Genomic DNA, 23,847 nt, shown 5'->3' on the forward strand with positions numbered 1-23,847 from the left:
GTTTTTCTTCCCTTTTATTTGTGAGGCCTTTAAATTTTCACTTCTTAGTTTTCTTCTTGACACTCAGCTGAATTAATGGCATATAAATGATAGCTAATAATAATTGATTGAAATTAAAATACAGCATTCATGTGAATCATATCTGTTCAGATTTCATTACTTGTCCTCACATGCATCAGGGAATATTAAAATGTAGTTAGCAATTTAAACATGCCTCCTTTGAGTTGATGCAAAACAAACTTAAATTTTTTGTTTCTGTCATTATAACATTTTATCAGCAAGTAGAAGGATGCCTGATTTAGAGTCAATGCTCAATATATGGGTTAAGTAAGTAGAAAAATGAGTAAGTTCATATTATCATGTTTGGATTTTAATCTTTAATTAATAAACCATTGTTTATCCAATTTAATTCCTATCCTGTGTGAATTAATGGCTAGTCTTATCTCTTTTATTATTGACTTAATTTTCATAGCAGTTTGGTCTTTCATGTTTGGGCTCACATTTTAGGTTTATAATCTTTTTTTCAATCTATCTTTTTATTTCCTTATTATATACTTTGAGAGTAAAAGTTTGAGCATTTTTTTTACTTGTCTGTTAAATACCAAATATTCTTCTTGTTTGGGGGAATCCATTGATTTATTCAGGCAAGAAAATTCTCCCATTCTTTATATATTCATAATATATACTTTCCTGAGTAGTAATACTTTCATCCATTGTATTCTGTGTTCATTAGACAGTATTAATTTTTAGAGGATTTTGAATTGAGGATATTACTTTTAATACTCTACTGAAAGATTTGTATTCATATTTTATAAACAGTGTATACTGGTGTCCCTTTGGGGTGAAAAATGTGTACAAGGATCCTAGCTCAAGTTTGCTATTCATTTGCACATTTGCTGCTTTACACTCATATATTTGTTTTATTTTCTCTCTCATTATTCCCCACCCCTCAAGGAAGACAGGAAACTGAGTTATGTCCAATAATTTTGTCATAAAACGCTGTTCCTCTGTTTGCATTGAATGGTTATCAACTCTCATGAATAGCACTGTGCCAAGGGACAGATACAATCATTCATGACTGACATTTTGCTCCAGACCTTGCTGCCTCCTCTGATTATTCTTCCTGTCAGATGCTTCCTAAGGACTTCTCATTTTTATTTTTTCCCATTGTTCTTCTGTGTTCAACCACATGAATGTTTTTCTCCTTCAAGAACCAAATGTAGCGTGAAAGACAATAGAAACCAGCCATCAACCACTAAGTAGGAAATCACCTTGAATATCATAGACTGGGAATTTTAATTGGGTTAGTGAGCCTTTCCTATAAAGAGAATGGTAAAGACCTTGCAAGGATCATTGTGAGGATAACTTTGTCGGCTCCCTGGCCTATTCTTTATTATGGATAATTCTTACTCCTCTGTGTATCACCTACAACTTAGAATAATTGTAGTATGTCTCAGGAAAATTATATGAATGTAATAACTCACTGTTTGGCAAACATACATTTGGGTGAGTTTTTAAATGTTTATTATAGTAAGTTATGCAATTTAAACATATTAAAATTAGTTTTTACCTGTATCAGAGAATCTGAAATTGAATAGAAGTTTTACAGGGAAATTTTGAGCCAGTTTTCAGCTAGTACTAGCAATTCCATGCATATCTTAATTCACCAAGTTGAAATTAAATATGTATTAATTAATTAAAGAAATGCTTTTTTTAGTGCCTACCCAATGCCAAGCTCTGTTTTAGGCCTTAAGACACAGAGGTGAATAAGACGGAGAAAGCTCAATCCCATGGACCTTAAATTATGGTGGGAAAGACCGACAATGAACAAATATTGAAGTAATTAAAACATAAGATGGTATTGAAAAATGAGAAGTCAAAGTCACCATCAACAACAAAGTAGGGTGATACTGCTGAGTGAGGAGAGAACCCACCCTGAAAGTCCTGTCCACTTCTCCAAGTTGATCCTGGAAGAAAAATATCCAATCACTAGATACAGCATTTCTGTAATTCCAGGAATTGGATTCCTGATACAGTTTTTTCCTTTCTTCCTCCCCCAAACTCAAAATATTCTGGGTCTTTGCCAACAGTTTGAAAAGGAAATTGAAATATATTAGATGCTTTATAACAAAAACATTTTCAGAATATATTCTATATATTACATACTCACTTAGTATCAGTTATAAGGTGCTTTTGTTTCCTTTTCACACAAATATGTCTACATAGACACATGCATTCCATTTGTGGTTGTTCATTGAACACCTACTATAGGCAAAGCACTGTGCCAGGTACCGTTTATTGGATTTTGCCCAGCATTGAATTCCATGTATCTAATGGGAGAGACAGATATTTATCTGATCATCACGCTTGTGACGATTTTATATATTTTAAAGTGTGGTAAGTGCCGTGAAGGAGGAGTGCGTAGAGCTCTCAGAGTCTGCGGCAGGGAGGTATGATCCTAGTTGAGATCAATGAGGGCTGCAGGAGGAAGTGATGATTCCATTGAAACATGAGTGGGAATTAACTAGATTGAAAGAAGGAAAGAAAAAGAGCATTTCATATGCATGTGTTGAAATGGGAAGGACTGTGGGCCATTAGAAGACTGCTGAAGCGGAAGGAAGGAAGAGAAGCCTGGTGGGAAATCAGGTTGGGCAGGGCGCCTCTGAGCCACTTTAATGTTGACACTGAAAGTGTCTGCTAATCGAGCATAGCAGCCTCCTGATGTCGTCATGTGAACATTGATTTTATGAGATCATTTGATAGGGCCAAATTTTATTTAACAGCATGTCAGCCATACTGCTTATTGAATGTATGCACTGCTTCTCATGATCTTCTCTACCATCAGGATAGATGTGTCCATGTGACAGCTGGCCTACAAGATGGCGCACTAGCACTTCATGCTTTCTTGGTTAAAGAAGTTGTTTTGTTTTGAGAGAGAGAGAGAGAGAGAGAGAGAGAGAGAGAGAGAGAGAGAGGAAGTGTGAGAGGGGCAGAGGGGTGGGGTGGGGGGAGACAATCCTAAGCAGGCTCCACCCAGTGCAGAGCCCAACACAGGGCTCAATCTCACAACCCTGAGATCATGACCTGAACTGAAATTCGACTTGGATGTCTTAACCAGCTGAGCCAGCCACATGCCCCTGGTTAAAGAATATCTTAATGACCTATTCACTGGATGATAAAATGGTCATGGTTCAGATATGTTGTGGCACTCTTGATGTCTAAACCCAACGAACAGGGACAATTCATTTTAGGCCATTGTTGTAGAGAAATTCCTTAGCTCTACTAACTATATCTGAAGACCTAAAGACAGTTGTTAGGTATCACTTTATTGACTTTCAGCAATGAACGTGAAAGAAAGTGGCCTTGTGAACATGGAAAAAAATAATATTTGTGTGGAAAATGGAAAAACTCAAGTAAGAGTCATGCATGGGATTTTGTGATCATTCTGTAAACAAACAGGGGACAAACATTGCATGAGCTTCTCTAGACTGTGTAAACATGTGGCTCCCAGTCCCAAAGGAAGATCCTGGAAGAGCTTTCAGCAGCTGGATATGGCAAAAATACATAGGAATGTAAATAAGGATATTTATATCAGACTTATATGTTTTTATAAATGAAAAACTAATTTTCTGTGTTGTGTACTGTAAATAACTTTATGATTGTAATTGGAAATCATGGAAAACAGAAGAATTGGTATGATAAAATGAAAGTGATCATAAGAAATTAATTATACAATTTCAGCTTCATTGCTCTCTATATTTGCATTAAACTGTTTATTTAAGTGGCACACATTGGTTGCCTAACATTTTAAAGATATTTGTCAAGAAATGCATGTTTTGGATTTAAAGGAACAATATTCTAGCAAAAAATGTAACAGTATTCTTTTTAAAATGGTTTCACCAAATGTACATTTAAAACCACATATGTCTACCCAGTGAGTATATTGATCTAATTCTCAATATTATCACCGCCCCCCAGCAGAAAACTTTCTCTAAACACAAAAGCCACTGACTAAAATTATTATCCCAAGTATAATGACTGTTTGTAAGATATTTCTGTGGAAGAGATTTTATGCAGTTTAAAAATAGCCTACACATGATTTCATTCTATTTTTGAAAATTCAAAATAGCATTAACCTCTATATAGACTATAAACAATATGTTTGCAGTTGTAAGGAAATTTCCAGCATTTATTTTTAAATACTGAATATTTTAGAAAATATTTTCTATTTTATTTTACAGAACTATATATATCTATCTGCTTGATACAGGTATTATTCTAAGTTTCAACCATTCCTTTCCATCCCTTAAAAGATATTTTAAAACATTATAACTCTGGAAGGTTTTAATACCAGTAAAATCATCCATGTGGCTTCAAATTTTCAATGTTTTACTGTTGTCCAGAGGCAAAGGATGAAACTAGGCTGCTATGCCAGTGATTAGGGCCAGCCATGTATTAAATGATTTTTCTTTTATTGGTTAGGTTCAAAATGATTCCTATATGACTTTTCATCTTTTAACCTATCTTTTATGTGCTCAATCTTTTATGAGCATAATGCTTATTTAAACATGCTTAATTTTTTTTTTGACTGATAAAATTAGAAAAAAAGTAGCAAAAAAAAAAATCATGGATGTACCAGACACAAAAGTTTAATTAGAGTATTTGGAAACTGTGCTTTGTTATCTTACAAATGAGTAAAGGTCAAATAGTTCTTACAGTTATTTTTTTTTCTGGCCTCATAGATTTGATTTGATAAATTCTAGTTTCTCATGGGAATTATATAAAATTATATAAAATACTTAATATATATTAATATATGCAGATATAATTACATTTATATATATATAGAGAGAAATTTTTAAAATTGCATTTATTAAACTATATTAGAATAGTTTTAGAGTTATGGTAATTATTGCAAAGATAGTATAAAAAGTTCTTGTATACCCACACCCTAGATTTTCCTATTACTAATATCTCATGCTAGTATGGCACATTTGTCACAATTAACTAACCAATGTCATATATTATTAGTAACTGAAGTTCACCCTTTATTCAGAATTCTTCAGTTTTCCCCTAATATCATTTTTCTGTTGCAGCAGTCATGCCTTCTTAGCCTCCTCTTGGCTATGATAGTTTCTCAGGCTTTCCTTGGTTTTCATGACCTTGATGATCTTGAGGATTATTGGACAGGTATTTTATAAAATGTCCACCAATTAGTATTTAACCTGGTGTTTTTCTTATGATTAGGCTGGGCATAATGTGTTGTGATTAACATATTATTATACTAAAGGTATGTATTATCAAAAGGAAACATTACTGCGATGTTAATTTTGATCACATGGCTTGAGGTAATGTTTGGCAGGTTTGGCAGGTGAAATTTACTCTTTACCCCCTTTCGTATGGTAAATTTGGAATGGCACTCTTGCAGCTCACATTAAAGAAGTGAGAAGTTAGTGTACTCCTTCTTAAGGGTAGAATATCTACATTAATTATTCGCAATTTTTCACTATAGATTTGTCTAATTTATTCAACCATTTATTTATATCAGTATGGACTAATTGATATTTATTTTAGACTGTGGGTTATAATCCAGTACTGCTTTATTTTGTTCTCATGCTGTTCCAGCTTTGGGCATTGGGAACTCCTGTGTCCCTTTGACATGCTCCCATCATTGTGGGTGGTCTGTTTTTGTTTTCCTTTTTTTGGTGGGGGTTGTGGGTGAGTATTTCTTTATTTCTGGTACTACAAGATGCCCCAGGCTCATGTTGTATATTTTCTGACCCAGTCCTATAATCACCAGTTTCTCCAAGGACCCCTAGTGCCTTTTATTAAAGAAACTAGATCTGGACACTAGGCATGCTCCTTGCTAATGGGGTTTTGTTGCTTGTAGGATCTCTTAGCTGACAGAGCTAGGAGATATGTGTGTGTATACTAATCTGTACATATACACATATCTATAAATATTTCTATTTGTGACCATCTGTATATGAATCTAAATACAAATTTATATTGTCTCCTATATAATCAATCACTACATCTTTATTCTAGCCTTCTCACTTAGCTTATATGTAGCTTCTCAGACCATGAGAAACCTGACTCCCACCATCTTCTATACATTTAATTAATTGTTCAATTGTAGTATACATGTGTAGTAGCTTAGAATTGCTCACCCCTACTCCTACAGGAAACAACTAGAATATAGTGCTAATGTGCAGTTCTTTCGCATTAGTCATTGTCTCTCTTCATTTCCAAATTAACTTGGGTGAGCACCTTATTCCCCCATCCCTTCAGTGGGCTTTTTCCATCTACTTGTAATACATTTAGGTTGTTTTGTCACATTATGCATTCTTTCCTGGGATATTTCAACCTCTTACAGGATTTTTTAAATTACATACATTAAGGTTACTCTTTGTGCCATAAAGTTCCATGGGTTTTAACAAATGCTCAATGCTCATTTACCATTATACCATACAGAAAAATTTTTGCTCTAAATAATTCCCTGTGCTTCCCCTATTCAGTTCTCTCCACCACTGACTCACTGACAGCCACTGATCTGTTTGCCATCATTATAGATTTGGCTTTTCCAGAATGTCATGACAGTTGTCTTCTACAGAAGCATTTTGGAGTGACTATAATGATTCTTTAAACATTAAAGGCATTATGAATATTGGGAAAAGGGAGTGTGGTTTTTCTTTCTTTTTTTTTTTTTTTTTTTTTTTTGCTAAACACAGTTCCATGACAGGAGGAAATGACAAGCACTTCCAAAGGACAAGAACATAATAATGTGCTTAAATCTTTGTAGTTGACACAAAAAAGATATGTTGGCTTAGCTATAAGTTCTAGGATCACCTTTTTTAATTTTTTGTCTTGTCTTGCTTTTTCTTTTTGTTTGTGACTCTTAGAGGCCTGAAAATTTTGTTCTATTTTTTTACATATTTAATGTTTCATTTAAGAGGACCCTGATAACAATATAATCATCATTTTTTGGTATGTAAACTACTTCTTATTTCTGGAAGTTTGTGACAGTTTCTCTTAAACTTAGAATTTAGAGGTTGCACAAGAATGTTTTGATCTTAAAATTTTGAGTTGTTCTTTAGCTCAGAAGTTTTCTTTTATTATTTTTTCTGATTATTGCTTCTCCTCAATTTACTTTTTCCTTTCTTTTTGGAACTCTTATATTCAAATATGGGTTTCCTAACTCTTTCACATCTCTTGTCTTTTCTTTCACTCATAATATTCAATTCTTTACATTTTTGCTCAAAAAATAATGGTAAACATTATGATATCAATAATGAATGTAGCAGCTCTATTAAAATTACTTCCTTTTAATCCCCACAACAACCCGATGAGATAAACATATTTACTATGCATTTTATAGATGGAATAACTACTAGCAACAGGAAGAGCTGAGGTTTAAACCTAGGAGTCTGATTTCAAAGCCTGGAGACACATAAGTATTCCACATCCTGCATTTTGAGATAACTCCATTTCGTATTTTGCATAACATATTTGGCTTCTAGAAATATTAACGCTCTGATTTAGTTTTAGCTTTTTCCTGAAACGATTTTTTAATATCCCCCAATCCTTCATGTTCTCAAATTACCCATTTCAATTACTTAATGAACTTCCTTAAGATTTTTGATAGTTTCTTGTTGTTAAGAATTTATTTTTTAAAGCAATTTTTAGTTTATAATAAAATGGAGAGGATGGTACAGAGATTTCCCACATATACCCTGCTCCTACATATGCATAGTGTTCCCCATTATCATTATCACTCAACAGAATGGTACATTTTTGACCAAGTATAAACCTAGATTGACACATCATCATCATCCAAAGCCCATAATTTACCCAGGGTTCACTTTTGATGTTGTACATTCTGTAGATTTGGACAAAAGTTATATAATGACAAGGAACATTTGTAAAACAGTATTTTCACTGCCATAAAAATCTTCTGTGCTCTACGTATTCATTTCTCACTCCACTAGCCCCAGAAACACTGATCTTTTTATTATCTCCCTAATTTTGCCTTATTGAGAATACATATTGTTAGAATCATACAGTGTGGATTGGAGTCTTTGAAGACTGACTTCTTTTAATGGTAACTTGCGTTTAAGTTTCCTCCATGTCTTTTCATGTCTTTATACTCCCCTCACCCCATTTTTTACCACTGAATAATATTCCATTGTCTGGATGTACCAGAGTTTATCCATTTACCCACTGAAGCGCATCTGATTTATTCCAAGTTTTGGCAATTAAATATCCATGGGCAGATTTTTATGTGAACATAAATTTTCAACTTATTTTGTTAAATACTAAGGAACGCGATTGCTGGATTATGAGAGCATGTTCAGTTTTGGAAGAAACTGCCAAACTGTCTTGCAAAGTAGCAGTATCATTTTGCATTCCCACAAGCAATGAATGAGAGTTCCTATTGCTCATATCCTTACCATCATTTGGTGTTGTCGTGTTGTGGATTTTGGCCATTCTAATAGATGCGTAGTAGTATCTCACTATTGTGTTAATTTACATTTCTCTGATGACATATCATGTGGAACACCCCTTCATATACTTATTTGCCATCTGACTATCTTCTTTGGTAAACTATCAAGGTCTTTGCTATTTTTTAATTGAGTTCTTTATTGTTGAATTTAAGAGTTCTTTGTATAATTTGGATAACAATCCTTTATCAGAAGTATCTCCTGCAAATAATATTCTCCCAATGTGGGCTTGTCTTCTAATTCTCTTTTACAGAGCAGGTGTTTTGAGTTTTAATGAAGTCCTGCTTATCAACTAATTACTCTCATGGATCTTGTCTTTGGTGTTGTATCTAAGAAGGTATAACCATACTCTAAACTCATCTAGGATTTTTCCTATGTTATCTTTGAGGAGATTTTTAGTTTTAGATTTTACATATAGGTCTATTATCCATTTGGAATTAATTTTGGTGATGGGTGTAAGGTCTGTGTCTTGGTCTATTTGTTTTCATATAGATGTCCAATTTGTTCCAGCACCATTTGTTGAAGAGACTTTTTGCTCGATTGTATTTCTTTGTCAAAGATCAGCTCACTCTGTTTGTGGAAATCTACTTTAGGAGTCTGTTCTGTCCTATTTATCTGTGTCTATTCTTTCATCAATACCATTTTGTCTTGATTACTATAACTTTATAGTAAGTCTTTAAGTCAGATAGCATCAATCTTCCAAATTTGTTCTTCTTTAATATTATGTTAGCTGTTCTAAGTCTTTTTATGAACTTTATAAATAGGTTTGTTAGTATCCACAAAATAACTTGCTGAGATTTTGATTGGGGTTGCATTGAATTTATAGGTCAAGTTGGAAGAAATGACATGTTGCCAATATTGAGTCTTCTTATCCATGAACATGGAATATATCTCAGTTTATTTAGTCCTTTGACTTCATTCATCAGAATTTTGTAGTTTTCCTCATATAGATCTTGTATGTATTTTGTTAGACTCTTTTGGGGTGCAGTGCTAATGTAGACGGCGTTGTGTTTTTAATTCAAATCCCACTTTGTATTTGGTATATAAGAAAGCAATAGACTTTTGTATGTTAACCTGATATCCTACAACTATGCTTTAATCATGTTTTTTTCCAGGAAGTTTTTTGTTGTTTTTGCTTGTTTTTTGATTGGTTCAAGTTTTTCACATAGACAGTCATGTCATCTATGAACAAAAACAGTTTAATAACTTCCTTCCCAATCTGTATTATCTTTTATTGCCTTTTATTGCCTTATTGAACTGACACAGACTAAGAGTACAATGTTAAAAGGAATGGTAAGAGACAAAATTCTTGCCTAAGATACAGGATCCTAAGTGGGAAAACTGAGTTTCTCACCATTAAGTATATTTCCTGTAGATTTTTTGTAGATATTCTTTATCAAGTTGAAGTTCCCCTATATTCCTAGTTTACTGAGAGTTTTTATCATAAATGGTTGCTGCATTTTTGATATAATAATGTGATTTTTATTTTTTGTCTATTCATGTGATGGATTATATTAATTTATTTTCAAATGTTGAACCAGCTTTGCATACCTGGGATAAATTATACTTGGTCATGGTATAAAATTCTTTTTATACTTTTGTGAGATTCAGTTTGCTAATATTTTGTTCTGGATTTTTGCATTCATGTTCACAAGAGATATTGGTCTATAGTTTTCTTATAATGTCTTTGTCTGTTTTGCTATTAGGATAACCCTGTCCTCATAGGATGAATTAGAAACTATTCCCTTTGCTTCTTTTGAAAGAAAATGTAGATAATTCATATAATTTATTTCTCAAATGTTTGGTAGATTTCACGAATGAAATCATTTGGGTTAGTCTTTCAGTTTTGGTATGTTATTAATTATTGATTCAATTTCTTTCATAGCTACAGGCATTTTTAGATCATCTGTTTCTTCTTGTGTAAGTTTTGGCAGATTGTGTCTTTCAAGGAGTTGGTACATTTTATCTAGGTTGTGAAATTAGTGGACAAAGAGTTACTCATAGCATTCTTTTATTATCTTTTTAATTGCCATAGCCTCTACAGTGATGTCTCCTCTTTCATTTCTGGTATTAGTATTTGTACACTCTCTTTTATGTCTTACCATGGCTAAAGATTTATCAGTTTTTGTTTTTGTTTTTAAAACAAAGCTTTTGGTTTCACTGATTTTCTCTATTCATTTTCCATTTTCAATTTCAATGAATTCTGCTGAAGTTTTTTTTTTTCTCTGTTTTTTGGATTTAATTTCCTCTTCTTGCTCTAGTTTTCAAGATAGAAATTTCTAGACCTAGTCACAGCAATCAGACAAGAAAAAGAAATAAGAGACATCTATATTGGTAAATAAAAAGTTAGGTTATTAGTTTTAGATCTTTCTTCTTTTCTAACACATGCATTTAATGCTACAAATTTCCATCTAAACACTGTTTTCACTGCATTGTACACATTTTGATGTTTTCATTTCATTTAGTTCAAAATATTTTTAAATTTCTCTTGACATTTCTTCTTTGACTCATGTGTCACTTAAAACTGTTGTTTAATCTCCATGTGTTTAAGGATTTTTTACTATCTCTCTGTTACTGATTTCTAGTTTAATGCCATTGTTGTATGAAAACATACTGTATGATTTCTTTTTGTCATCGTTTTTCAATTTGATAGTTTTGGTTTATAGCCCACAGCGTGATCTGTTTTGGCGACTGTTCCATGTAAGCTTGAGAGAAATCTGTGTTCTGCTGTTTTTGGATGAAGTAGTCTATAGATATCATGTGTGTCCAGCTGATTGATTCTCCTGTTGAGTTCATCTATGTCTCTACTGATTTTCTGCCTGCTGGGTCTGTCCATTTCTGAGAGAGGTGTTGGTCTCTGGCTATGAGAGTGGATTCATCTATTTCTCCTTGCAGTTCTATCAGTTTTTGCCTTGTGTAATTGGGATGCTCTACTGTTAAGCACTCACATGTTAAGAATTGTTATGTCTTCCTAAAAAATTTATTCCTTTATCATTTATAGTTTCTTTGTAAGAATACTTCTCCTTCTGCTTTTTAATTTAATTTTATTTTAGAGAGAGAGACAGAGAGAGAGAGCGGGGGACGGGGGGGAGAGGGAGATTGAGAATCCCAACCAGGCTCCATACTCAGCACAGAGCCTGATGCGGGACTCAATCCACAACCTTGGAATCATGACCCGAGCTGAAATCAAGTGTCAGATGCTCAAATGACTGAGCCACCCAGGTGCCCTCCCTCTGCTCTTAACAGTTTTCAAGTGTACAATTCAGTGGTACTTAGTACATTCACATTATTGTGCAACCATCACCATCATCCATCTACGAATTCATTTTGGAAAACGGAAACTCTCTGCCTGTTTTCATCCTCCCCCAGCCCTTGGTAGTCACTGTTTTACTTTCTGTCTCTTTGGATTTGACTTCTTTAGATGCCTCATGTAAGTGGAATCATACAGTATTTTTGTCCTTTTGTGATTGGCATATTTCACTTAGTATAATGTCTTCAAGGTTTATCCATGTTATAGGATGTGTAAGATGCCCTTCCTTTGTAGGGCAAATCATATTTCATTATATGTGTTACTACATTTTATTTATCCATTCATCTGTTAATAGGCACTTGGGTTTCTTCCATATCTTGGGTATTGTGAATAATGCTGCTATGCACATGGATATACAAATATTTCTCTTCAAGACCTTGATTCCAAGATCTATACCTTTCAGTATATACCTAGAAGAGAAATTGCTGGATGATACTGTAGTTATATTTTTAGTCTTTGAGGAATTGCCTTACTGTAATTCATGGTGACTGCACCATTTCACATTATCAACAACAGTCCACAAGGCTTTGTTTTTCCACATCCTTACCAACATTGGTTATTTTATTTATTTCTTATTCTTTTATTTAATAGTAGCCATTCTAATAGTGGTGAGGTCACCCTGATGTTATTTTGATTGCCCACTTTAATATCCAGCTAAACTAATGAGTCCTCTTCAATGATGAATGAGTTTTCCTTGTACTCACTAGACCCATACCAGCTCATATAGAGAGACAACCCATTTTGGAAATTTCAATGTGAATAATGGTCCATAGAAACTCCCACAAGGTCTGCCCAATGCCCTCCTGGGTATGGGGAAGATACATCCAACTTCCATGGGCAGGTCACTTTTTCCCTGACACCACTGGTTGTCTATCCTCATGGTTATGCTTCTTCTTCAGGGAACCAGGGGAGTGATTAAGTCATGAATGTGTATTCAAGGTGTAATTTCCTCAAAATTTGCACAGGTTATACTTCTAAAATGCTTATAGATTAAGCTTTTGTTTGTGATAATTTTTATTTCTTTTAAAGTGGCTTGAAACAATCACTATCATGCCCATTATTTGACAGTGTTCTGGAAGTTCAAGGCAGTGTAAGAGTAACATAAAAAGACAAAAGAACTGGGATGCCTGGGTGGCTCAGTCAGTTAAGGATCCAACTTCGGCTCAGGTCATAGTTCATGACTTCCAGCCCTGCATCAGGCTCTGTGCTGACAGATCAGAGCCTAGAGCCTGCTTTGGATTCTGTGTCTCCCTCTCTTTCTCTCTGCCCCTCCCCAACTCACACTCTGTCTCTCTCTTTCAAAAATGAATAAGCATTAAAAAAAATTTTAAAGACAGAAGAATAAATATTATCAAGGATCAAATAAAACCTATGTAAAAAGACAATATGATTGTCTGATTACAAAATGCTAATACTGTATATTGAGAAATTAGTACAACTACTTAGAATCAGCACATTACCCAAGGACAATATAGTTATATAAAAATAAACTCATAGGGGCGCCTGGGTGGCTCAGTTGGTTGGGCAACCGGCTTCGGCTCAGGTCATTATCTCACAGTTTGTGAGTTCAGGCCCCGCGTCGGGCTCTGTGCTGACAGCTCGGAGCCTGGAGCCTGCTTCGGATTCTGTGTCTCCCCCTCTCTCTGCCCCTCCCCTGCTCACTCTCTGTGTCTCTCTGTCTCTCCATGATAAATAAACGTTTAAAAAAAATCATAGTTTAGCCAACTTTTAATTTATGTGTGCTATTGTTTTGAGTTTGTCCTTTCACTGTGTATTGTATCTATTTTAGTTATTTTTTTATCTTCATTTTTTGTCTCATTTCTCTTCTTTTCCAGGCAACCAGTCTAATATATACACTTGGCTAAATGCATTTTATAATATGTGTCCTATTTTTTTTTTAGTATGTCCTAACTTTCATTCTGTTTATTACTCTTTCCCTTCAATCTGTATCTTAAAGACCCATCTTTGTTTGGGTATATGCATCCAGTTAATTATCTCCTACTGCTGCAAAACACTCTGTGAGGTATACTCATCATATTTTACCAATTCACCCTGCCATTGCCTGATTTCCACAGTCTGAACATCTCCTTTTATGTCATTTGATCTTTAAAGTTTCTTCTTATGTAAATTGTTTGTAAATATCTCTTAGATATTTTTTTTTCTGCTCTTTCATTTTTCCTATTGACTTTTTGGAGCTATTTTTATGATTTAGTTTTAGTCTTTAACGTTTTTATATTTCTATTATTGTTCTTATGGTAAGTCTTACTGCTATTATTTCATTTCTCTTTAAGTTTTACATTTGATTTTTGTTTTTAGGATGGTTTTGGCCTTTGAGTTAAAAACACATACTTGTGTTTCTTTACCCCCGTTAATTTCTTCCTCTTAACTAGATAAGCCCTTTATAATCCTCTCATGACAATGTTATCTCTGTCCTTTCCTTTCTCTTATGCTCCTTTCCACTGTCACAAGAACTGAAAATGTTAGTAATTTCTAGATTTTTGGCTCTGGAGTATTTGTGATGACTTTCTGTATTCTTTGGTCCCAACTTTTGTATTTTTTTTTTTATTAAATTTTTTTTTTCAAAGTTTATTTATTTTTGGGACAGAGAGACAGAGCATGAACGGGGGAGGGACAGAGAGAGAGGGAGACACAGAATCGGAAAGAGGCTCCAGGCTCTGAGCCATCAGCCCAGAGCCCGACGCGGGGCTCGAACTCACGGACCGCGAGATCGTGACCTGGCTGAAGATGGACGCTTAACCGACTGCGCCACCCAGGCGCCCCCCAACTTTTGTATTTTAAGATAACCCTTACTTTCTATATCTTTTGCGAGATTCCCTTGGATTTCTTTTCTTGTTTTAACACCTGCTCCAGTATTTGTAATGTGTTTTTTTTTATGACCAATTTGAGTTCTTGTATATCTTATGGTAATTTTTTTATGCTTTCATATTTGACAATTTGGCTGGATATAAAACTCAAGGTTCAAGATCATTTCATTCAGTTCCTGCAGTTATTAGTTTATTATCCTCTTGTATCCAAGGTTACTATGAAGAAGTCTGATTTCCATGTAATTATTGACCTTTTATTTTCTAGAAACTTTTTGCATTTTCTTTCATATCCTTAAATTTTATCATAAGCACATACGTGCATTTGTCTTCCTTTTCTATCTTGTTTGGCACTTCATGATCTCTTTCAGTCTTCTCTCACTTCTGAAGTATTATCTGTTTTATTTTTATATGTTTCCATTTCTCCTCTTATCTCTCAATCTTTATAGAATTCCTTTTATATATATAGGGGCCTTTCTATTTTTATCTTTAAAATACTCTTTAGATTTTTTAAAACAATTCCTACTCTTCATTTTGTTGCTGGCTTCTCTGAGTTTCAGAATTGAATCTTTCTACTCATTTATTAATTCTTCAGTTGTAACCATCTTGCTATTTTATACCTATTTGTTCTTTATGTACATATTATATTTTTCATATGCAATGTTTCTAGTTACTTTTATTATTTCCAGTTTTATTTTATATTGCCATGTCTTCAGTTCTCTTCTTAGGTGTATGCATGAAGCCTTTTATGTTTATTTTTTTAATATATATTTAAAGTCTTTACTTAAAATCTAGTAGTTGATATATAGTGTAATACTAGTTTCATGCATACAACATAGTGTACAATATAGTGATTGAACACTTCCATACAGTACCCAGTACTAAAACTCTGATTCCATCTGTTTTTAAAACTCTGCATTAGGTATTATATTGTTCAGCTTATCGTCATCTTTTAATATTTATTTGGCCTCTCGGAGACTAGTAACTGTGGCCTATGAACTCACGCATCTATAGTGATGTGAGTTGCTGTCTCTGGTAATTTATGAACAGGAAGAAGGCCAGTCATTTGCTGTATTCCACTCACCATTGTAAAACACGTCGTCATATATCTAAATAAACATTATAATAAGTAGGTAACTTATTTATTAAAAAGACTAAAATTTTAGTAAGTGGCATAGAGTCCTGAACAAGTCAAAAAATATATGATATCTCAGGGTAAAACAATTCAATATTTCGGTTATTCATTAAATTACTCTATGATTCATTTTGGGAGAATGAATATATGAGAAAAACAAAAGAAAAAAATTGAGGATGAAAATGTGACCTATTATAATGTAACATTAAGACTTAATAGACTCAAGTGTAGACATTTTACCTCCCTTTATGTGTTTACTCTCTTGTATTCATAATGTTTATGCCTTAACTCTTTCCTTTACATACATTAAGAACCATATTAGACAGTGTTTTAATTTTTCCTCAACCATCAAAAATTATCTGTCATCTATCATTGATCTATCTATGTACTGTTTAAGAAAAAGCCTGAAATCAATACAGCTTTTATTATATCATTAAAATATCACAAATAAGTCTGAAAAATCATCTGGCATCTTACTGTTTCTATAGCTGGACAACTTCGATCTTACTCATCAACCTGAGGAACTGTTCATTTTTTAGAAACATAGATACCATCCAAAATTTTTCTGATATCCTTGTTTTTAACTGTTGTGGCTTGCTGAATCAAAGAAACTGAGCTTGATGTAAGTTCAATGTCATTTCCTTCAGGAATTAACTCATCTTTCTGGCCTTGAGATACAGAACAAGCAACATCTGCATTCATCCGAACCCTGTGGATAAGAAAATTTATTGCATTTACTCATTTTTGCTGTGTGTGTGTGTGTGTGTGTGTGTGTGTGTGTGTGTGTGTGTGGGTGTGTGTGTTTGTCCCTACTTGATAGTATAAGATTCATTCTTTTATCATTTCTTTTATGCTTAAAGAAATTCTCTTAGCCATTCATTTAAGGGGTGTCTACTGGTGACAGATTTTTAGTTTTCCTTCATTTGAAAAAGTCTTGGGAAGAGGGGTCTTGGGGTCCCTGGGACCTGATGTGGGTGGAAGTCTAGGCTCTCTGCTCAGCCTTTGCTATTGGGTTTGGGGATAGAGTATACATTTTCTATGATGTCTGGCTGTTACAGAACAGTCATTATCAAAATGTTTTCTTTCTTGCTCGATTTTCTTTTTCCTGGCCCTCTGCCTAGAGAGAGTAGTCTATGCCTGTTGGATTTTCATGTTGCCAGATTCACATATTCATTTGGCAATATATGAGACAAAAAGAAAACTTAGGAAACTCACCATTTTATGATTCCTTGAGTCCTGAGGTTCCCAGGCAGTCTGTCTTCTCTCTACTTTTCAGAACCTTCTTATGTTTATATAAAACTATATGTAATGTTCAGGGTTTGAATTGTTATTATTAGGAGGAGGGATATGGAAAACAGATCTGTTCAAATCTTTCCAGAAAAAGAAAATATGGTAACTTAGTAAGTATGACATTGATGGAGCAATTGAGAGATTAGAGACTGATACAGAAACTCCAGAAACAGATTCCAAATATGAAAAAGGTGTCAGCTGATAGAAATTTGTTGATCCATGGGTTTTGAAAAAATGGCTAATACCTAGGAAAATTTTATATATTCACCTCAAACCTCTGAAACTAGTATTCTAAATGGTATACCTTATTAATGTATATCTTGAAGGTACTCTATCATTTTAGTATTTCTTACTACTTTTCATAGCACAAAAGGGAAACGCTGACATAAAATATGTGGTCAAATACATCGCCATAACAAATATGCAATATATAAGATAAAGAGTCAATATGTGTAATACATGGAATATCAGTTCAAAGTTGAGTAAAAGGCTAAATAAGAAGAAGAGAGTATTCCTTTGATTTCTATAATTTAATCATTGTTGTATTAATGTCTATTTTTACTGTTATTAGCGTGGCCAATCATTTTTAATGTTTATTGCCTTGGGTTCTTGAATTGAACATCCTTATGAATGAATGTATGAGATAAATCTTTGGCCAGTGGCAAAGTCATGAGTTGAAAGCCAGAGGTTTTTCATTTCTTAATTTAGAAACAATTAAAATAAGAATATTAACTAAATAAATAAAGCAACAATGTGTGTGGAACAAAAATTAAATTGATATTTAACTTCTTTTTTAAAAAAAGTACTCTGGGGTACCTGGGTGGCTCATTCAGTTAAGCGTCCAATTTTGGCTCAGGTCATGATCTCACAGTTCATGGGTTTGAGCCCCACGTTGGGCTCTGTGCTGACAGCTCAGAGCCTGGAGCCTGTTTCGGATTCTGTGTTTTTCTGTCTCTCTGCCCATCTCCCACTCATGATCTGTCTGTCTCTCAAAAATAAATGAATGTTAAAAATTTTTTAGAAAGTATTCTGGTATATATTGATATATATCAGAAAATAAATATATTAAATAAATAAAATTTATATTTATATTGTCCTTTTATAGTAAGTCATTTTTATGACTCTCTCATAATAGATCTTTACCTCCACAGGTTAGACTGTCTTTATTTTTCCACCTTTTTATTCCTGATATATAACATTACAGTATGTGTGAACATCGAATATTTGCTGAATAAATGAATAAATGGACACATAGGTCAATAAGTAAATCTCTATTTTACATTTTGATGAATAATTTTGATAATTATGTGGATAAGATTTGATATGTTATATTTAAAGTGAAATAATAGTAAATATATTAGAATGATATTCTCCAGTAACCTGCCATTAGATTGATCCATGGTTGGTTTTCAAAAGAATTCACCCTCATTTTCATTTCTTCCTACATAAAATGCTAATGGATATATTATTCAAATATCCTTTTTTATTAGAAGGTCAGTTGTAAGATTTAAGAAATGGTTTTTATGTTATTGATTAAAGTGATCACACAATCTTCTGTGATGGTATTTGTGGAAAACCCTTTGGGGGCTTGTTGTAGTTAATGAGTAGCGCTGGAAACTTCAGAAGTTGATTAATAGGAAATATTAGCAAAGTGAATTGAGTTTGTAAATTAAGACAGACTTTATCAATATCTATGGCTGTTATGTTGCTATGTGTCAGACAGTCCCCCTCTACTTTAATCTTTAATTTAACTAATCATTCCTTTGATTCCACATCACCAACACATCGTTGACATTCAAAGATTAACTTTTAAAAAGACTTCTCTTCTTTAGTCATCAAAAAAGATATGAAATTCCATTAATTAGGTGTGAATTTCCCATCCCCTTCAAGGCAAAAGTTACATGAGTCTCTGGGTGTGAAGATTTGTCATCTTTTTGGGAAAAGATGTTCAAAGATCTATCTATACACCGTTAGTTGTTTTTGCAAGGTTAATTTTGTATTAACTGATACGTGGTTCCACTTTCTCTGTAATTCAACCGAGGAGGAACTGCTTGATTGTGTCTCCCTCAGCAGAACGAGGTGTCAGCCATATTTATCAACATTAGTGCCCTAAAAGCACAAACCTATGAAAATATAACTCCTTTGGATCTTCTTTTTGCAAATATTTCTCTTTTTCTTTAGCCTATATTAAAAAAAAAACCCTGTATATTATGTATTTCATAGCTGTTTGCTATGAATCTGTTGGAACAGCTTGCTTGATTTTCTGATTGCCATTCCCCTCAATACATCTTTCTGTTGAGATAGTAATTATTTGGGGGTAACCATAAACATAATCATATATGGATGGATGAATGGATAGATGGATGGATGTGTGTGTCTGTATATATATGTATAATGCTATATATAGTAAATGTATAGTTTATTTCTTTCTTTCTTTGCTATGTGTCCGTCATCATGATTTATGAAAACATCTAATTCTCAGGAGGAGCTAGGCCCAGAATAGCAAAGAACAATGAAACCAACCTTAAACATTCAGAGGAGATACTTATATAATTTTTTCAGAAAATTTATTTTTCCTTTGCAAGTGAAAAATGTGGTGTAGAGATAGTTGTACTTGATGCTCACATAGCAATCATATTATAATAGATTTTTTTAAGCCAAAATAACAAATAATAGTATTTTTGAAATCCTACGGATCTTAGAAATCATCACTTTGCCACCATGGCTCATTTCATAATTCCTTTGTCATATCATCAGGGATAATGATTTCTCCCACACGTTCTTCCTTTCATCTCTTTTTTCTCTTTGCGCATGTAAGTTATTTCAGCTCTTTGAAGGGCGATGCAGCCTAAATAATTACAGAATATGAATAGACGTTTGGGTGAGCATCCCAAGCTAAAATCCAGGGCTTCTGTAAAATGTTCAGATCCCATCAGATACCGAGAAGCTTGTGTGCATACAAGGGAGAGGCAGAATGGACTGAGTAGGATACTTTTAAATAATGGTGTCTCTGAAAACACCCAAACAGAGTTACCAGTACGTCTGCTAGGAAAAACTGTGGAAAGTGTCAGGGTTCCAGTGTCTGTTTTTCCACCAGTTTTCACTGATCAAATGCTTCCATTCGAAACGATTGGCTTTTTTTCTTCTTTTTCTCTGATGCAAACTTGCTCCCTTCAGACGGAGAAAGGACTGTCAAAAGTGTGGCAAGAAAGTGAGCAGAACTCCGGTGATCGTTGGCAAAAGGCAGTCGTCCTGCTAGGCAAGTTAAGGAATTTTGAAGTCATATTTCAAGGCATCAGAACAAGGGATCTGGGAGGAGGAGCTGCCATTGACGACATTGAATTTGAAAACTGCACGACTGGTGAGTTTCTGGAATTCGTTTCCATTTGGACCCACTTTCCTCATCCAGCCATTTTATCTTCTCATTTATAAAATGTCCTGCTGTTTGTATATTTGGTGCATCCATAAAAATCAATGGAAAGAGATAATCTCCTAATTGTCGAACTGACATGTTAAGAGAGGATTGCTTCCCCGTTCCGCAACCGCCCAAGCTCTTGATTCCTTTCTTCCTTTCAGACCATCCACTTTCCGCCATGTAGAAGTGTTCCCTGTTGCATTTATTTTTCAACACGATTTAAAGTGCATGCCTAATATTTACATATATTTATCCAAATTAATTTGAAGTGAACCAGTAAAAACTTGTCAGAGAGCTGTCACTTAGTGGATGCATGCGAAATGAATTCAACCAGGTGTAATTCAGGCAGAACTTGTGAGAGCAAGGCTTTGGATATTTAAAATGCTACTCTAGCAAGTGAACAGCAACTTGAAAAACTTGACTATCATTTATCACACTTCCAAATGTGAAGTATAACTATACTTAGATTTTCTTTACGGAACTACCCAGAAAATGTCAAAAATAATTATAAATTCACTTGCACAATTTCACAACTGGCAAAGTTCTTTCTGAGAAGGCACTATTCCATCTGATTTCCAAAATAGTGCCATGTAGTGCACCCCACCAACAAATTTGACACTGATTCACTTCTAGGCGAGCTCCTGGGACTGAGAGCTAAACTTGAGTACTGTTTAATTTTATTATTGCTCCCACGTTAAAGTATCATGTCACCGAGGTAGGTCAAAAGTGTGTTTAGGTATTTGGCGATGTTACAGCGGCTGCTCTTTTTATGAGCAGGGCTGTGTCAAAGATCCCAGGTGATCTAGGGAGCACAGAACTCTGGGCATGCGCATCAAGAAGGGGATGGGATTTGGGCTCCGGGATGTTTGGAACAGGGTGCTGGACAACAGAGAATGAGGTTCTGAACATTTATTGTGAAAATGTATCTTAGAAGATATCTGCTTATTGTAGAAGAGTGTGCTTCCTCTACTCTTTGCCAGTCATCTTCCTAGTAATTTGCTAAATTTCTATTTTAGTTAGTTCTTGATTCTGGTAACTTCAAAAGAAATCTTCAATTCCCTTTTCTAAGATTTTAGAAAGAAAGAAGCTTTTATTAAACAGGAGAGATTCCTTTCTTCCCACGGGAGGCAGAATGGTTATTAGATGGGTTGATTCAGGACAGAAGAAATCTGAGAGTTATTATTCCAACTTTGCCAGTTCCATTAAGTCTGCACTATTTTTCCCCCTTTCTTGTAAAGTCCTAGGAGATTTTACTTGATTATAATTAATTTTGTTCAACTCAATCTAATGCTGAGCTTACTGAGAAATATTTTAATATCTTATGTTTAGTGGTCAACTTCTTTTAGGTCTATAGTTCTTTCTATGTCATCAAAATAAAGAGGTCAGTGGTAACCAATTGTATTTAAATATGGTCAGTTGTATATCAAATATGTTTTAGGACAAAGTAGCCATTGCTTTATTGAAAACAATTAAAGCCCCATCTGCTACAGATAATGAAGGCTTTCAAATTATGTTGTAGTTAAGATAGAAGAAAAAGGCACTATAGGAAAGTTTGAAAGAATATTTATAGAACTAAAAGATTATGATTATTTTGCCCACTTAGGTTTAAATTATTTTCCAGTAAAATATCAATTACTCAGAATATGTTACCCTAAACTGCTCGACATTATCCCCAATTTAGAAGAGAATGGCATTTAACTGAACACCTACAACTCAGGCACTATAGAAGAGTGGTTAAGAACTAGGAGACTTGAGTCAAACTATGTTTGGGATCAGCTTTGCCACTGACTAGTTTGGGTGGCTTTCTTTGTTTTACTTTGCCTCTGTTTCCTTATCAATAAAATGTAGATGATAATGGTAGTACTTCCATCATAAATGTCTGCGAATGCTAAATACATTCGTGTATGTGACGTGCTTGGAATAGTCCAGATACATAGTGAAACTTACATATCACATTTTATAGTTACAGTTATGTCACCATTCGTATTGGCCATGCTATATTTTCAAATGGTGTTTTATTGTCCTGCACTAGGTAACCGACTTCAAATCATATGCAAACACGTTGCCATAAAGTCTATCATGGACTTGTTGCTATTTGCCATTTAAAGTAAAGAACTTAAAACATGACGTCATATTTGTTTTCCTGCCACCTACTGCCACTAACAAAAGAGCATATATTATATGATACCATTTGGAGGGAATATCCATAACAGGCAGATGCGTAGAGGTAATTGCTTAGGGCTGAAGGAAAAAAGGGTGGGGAGTGGCTGCTAATGAATATGGCCTTTTTTTGATAGGATGATGAAAATACATTTTTTTTCTTTTTCTATGTTTATTATTTTTGAGACAGAGAGAAACAGAGAGACACAGAGAGAGTGTGTGCGTCCAAGTGGGGGAGGGGCAGAGAGAGGAGGGGACAGAGGATCCAAAGCAGGCTCCACACTGACAGCAGCCAGTGCAGTGTGGGGCTCGAACTCATGAACCAAACTCATGGCCTGAGCCAAAGTTGGACGTTCAACCAGCTGAGCCACCAGGCGCCCCAATATTCTATATTTTTATGGCAATTGTTGCACAACTTCATGAATATTCCAAAGCTATTAAATTGTAAACTTAATATAGGTGACCTTAATGGTATGTAGATTCTAAATTATAAATCAGTGAAGTTTTTAAAAAATATATAAAGCAGGAGAGTTACGGGGATATGGTGGTGGTGGTGGTGGTGGTGGTCGTTGTGGTGGCAGAGTAGTTTTGAGATTTTCCCAAATTCGCACATCTAAACAGACCACCTAGTCAGTGAGTCACGGAAAACATAGACAACAAACAAAATTAAGTGAAAATGCATCCCTACCAACCCAGTATACAAGCAAATAGGGACAAACCACCAACAACCACATGACTTGTGTAGTATTTATGTCTGTAAGGGAGAAGAGGAGAATCATCAAAGAGCCAGCAGCTATTCACTGGAAAATGCAGCCAGGTGGTTTGAGAATAACAACTAGAACTGGAGGGTTTCACTCACCTATAGAATGAGTGGGCCCGAGGGCTCTGTGGTAGGTTCTGAGGGGTTGGAGCAGTTGACGCCATGAACTCTCAAACTGGAGCCACCATAAGTCTATTCCATTCCAGCAGTTCACACTCAAAAACCAACCAAAGAAAACAGGAGCAGACACGGAACCGAGTAGACTAGGGAAAAATGAAGGGAAGAGAAGACCCACATCAAAGTAGGGAATGGGGACAAGCTAGAAAAATCTCAGAAAGCAAGGCACCATATGTTCTTATAGATTTATATAGCTTCTATAGACTTACAGTCTTTTTCAGGGGGTTAGCAATAATCCTCTAACTTTGGCTACGTTGTTACAGAGCTTCAGTTTTCT

General features: G+C 34.5%; 1 protein-coding gene across 1 annotated transcript in view; it reads left to right on the forward strand.

Annotated features, from left to right (window-relative positions):
- The window catches only part of MALRD1 (MAM and LDL receptor class A domain containing 1), a 768,730-nt gene that overhangs the window by 482,653 nt on the left and 262,230 nt on the right, over window positions 1-23,847 (forward strand). The window contains exon 30 of the mRNA XM_045062650.1: window positions 20,236-20,419. Coding sequence (XP_044918585.1) covers window positions 20,236-20,419 — 184 coding nt within the window. The remainder of the gene's footprint in view (window positions 1-20,235; window positions 20,420-23,847) is intronic.

Source organism: Felis catus, chromosome B4 (genome assembly GCF_018350175.1).
Source record: "Felis catus isolate Fca126 chromosome B4, F.catus_Fca126_mat1.0, whole genome shotgun sequence".
Taxonomy (NCBI): Eukaryota; Metazoa; Chordata; class Mammalia; order Carnivora; family Felidae; genus Felis; species Felis catus.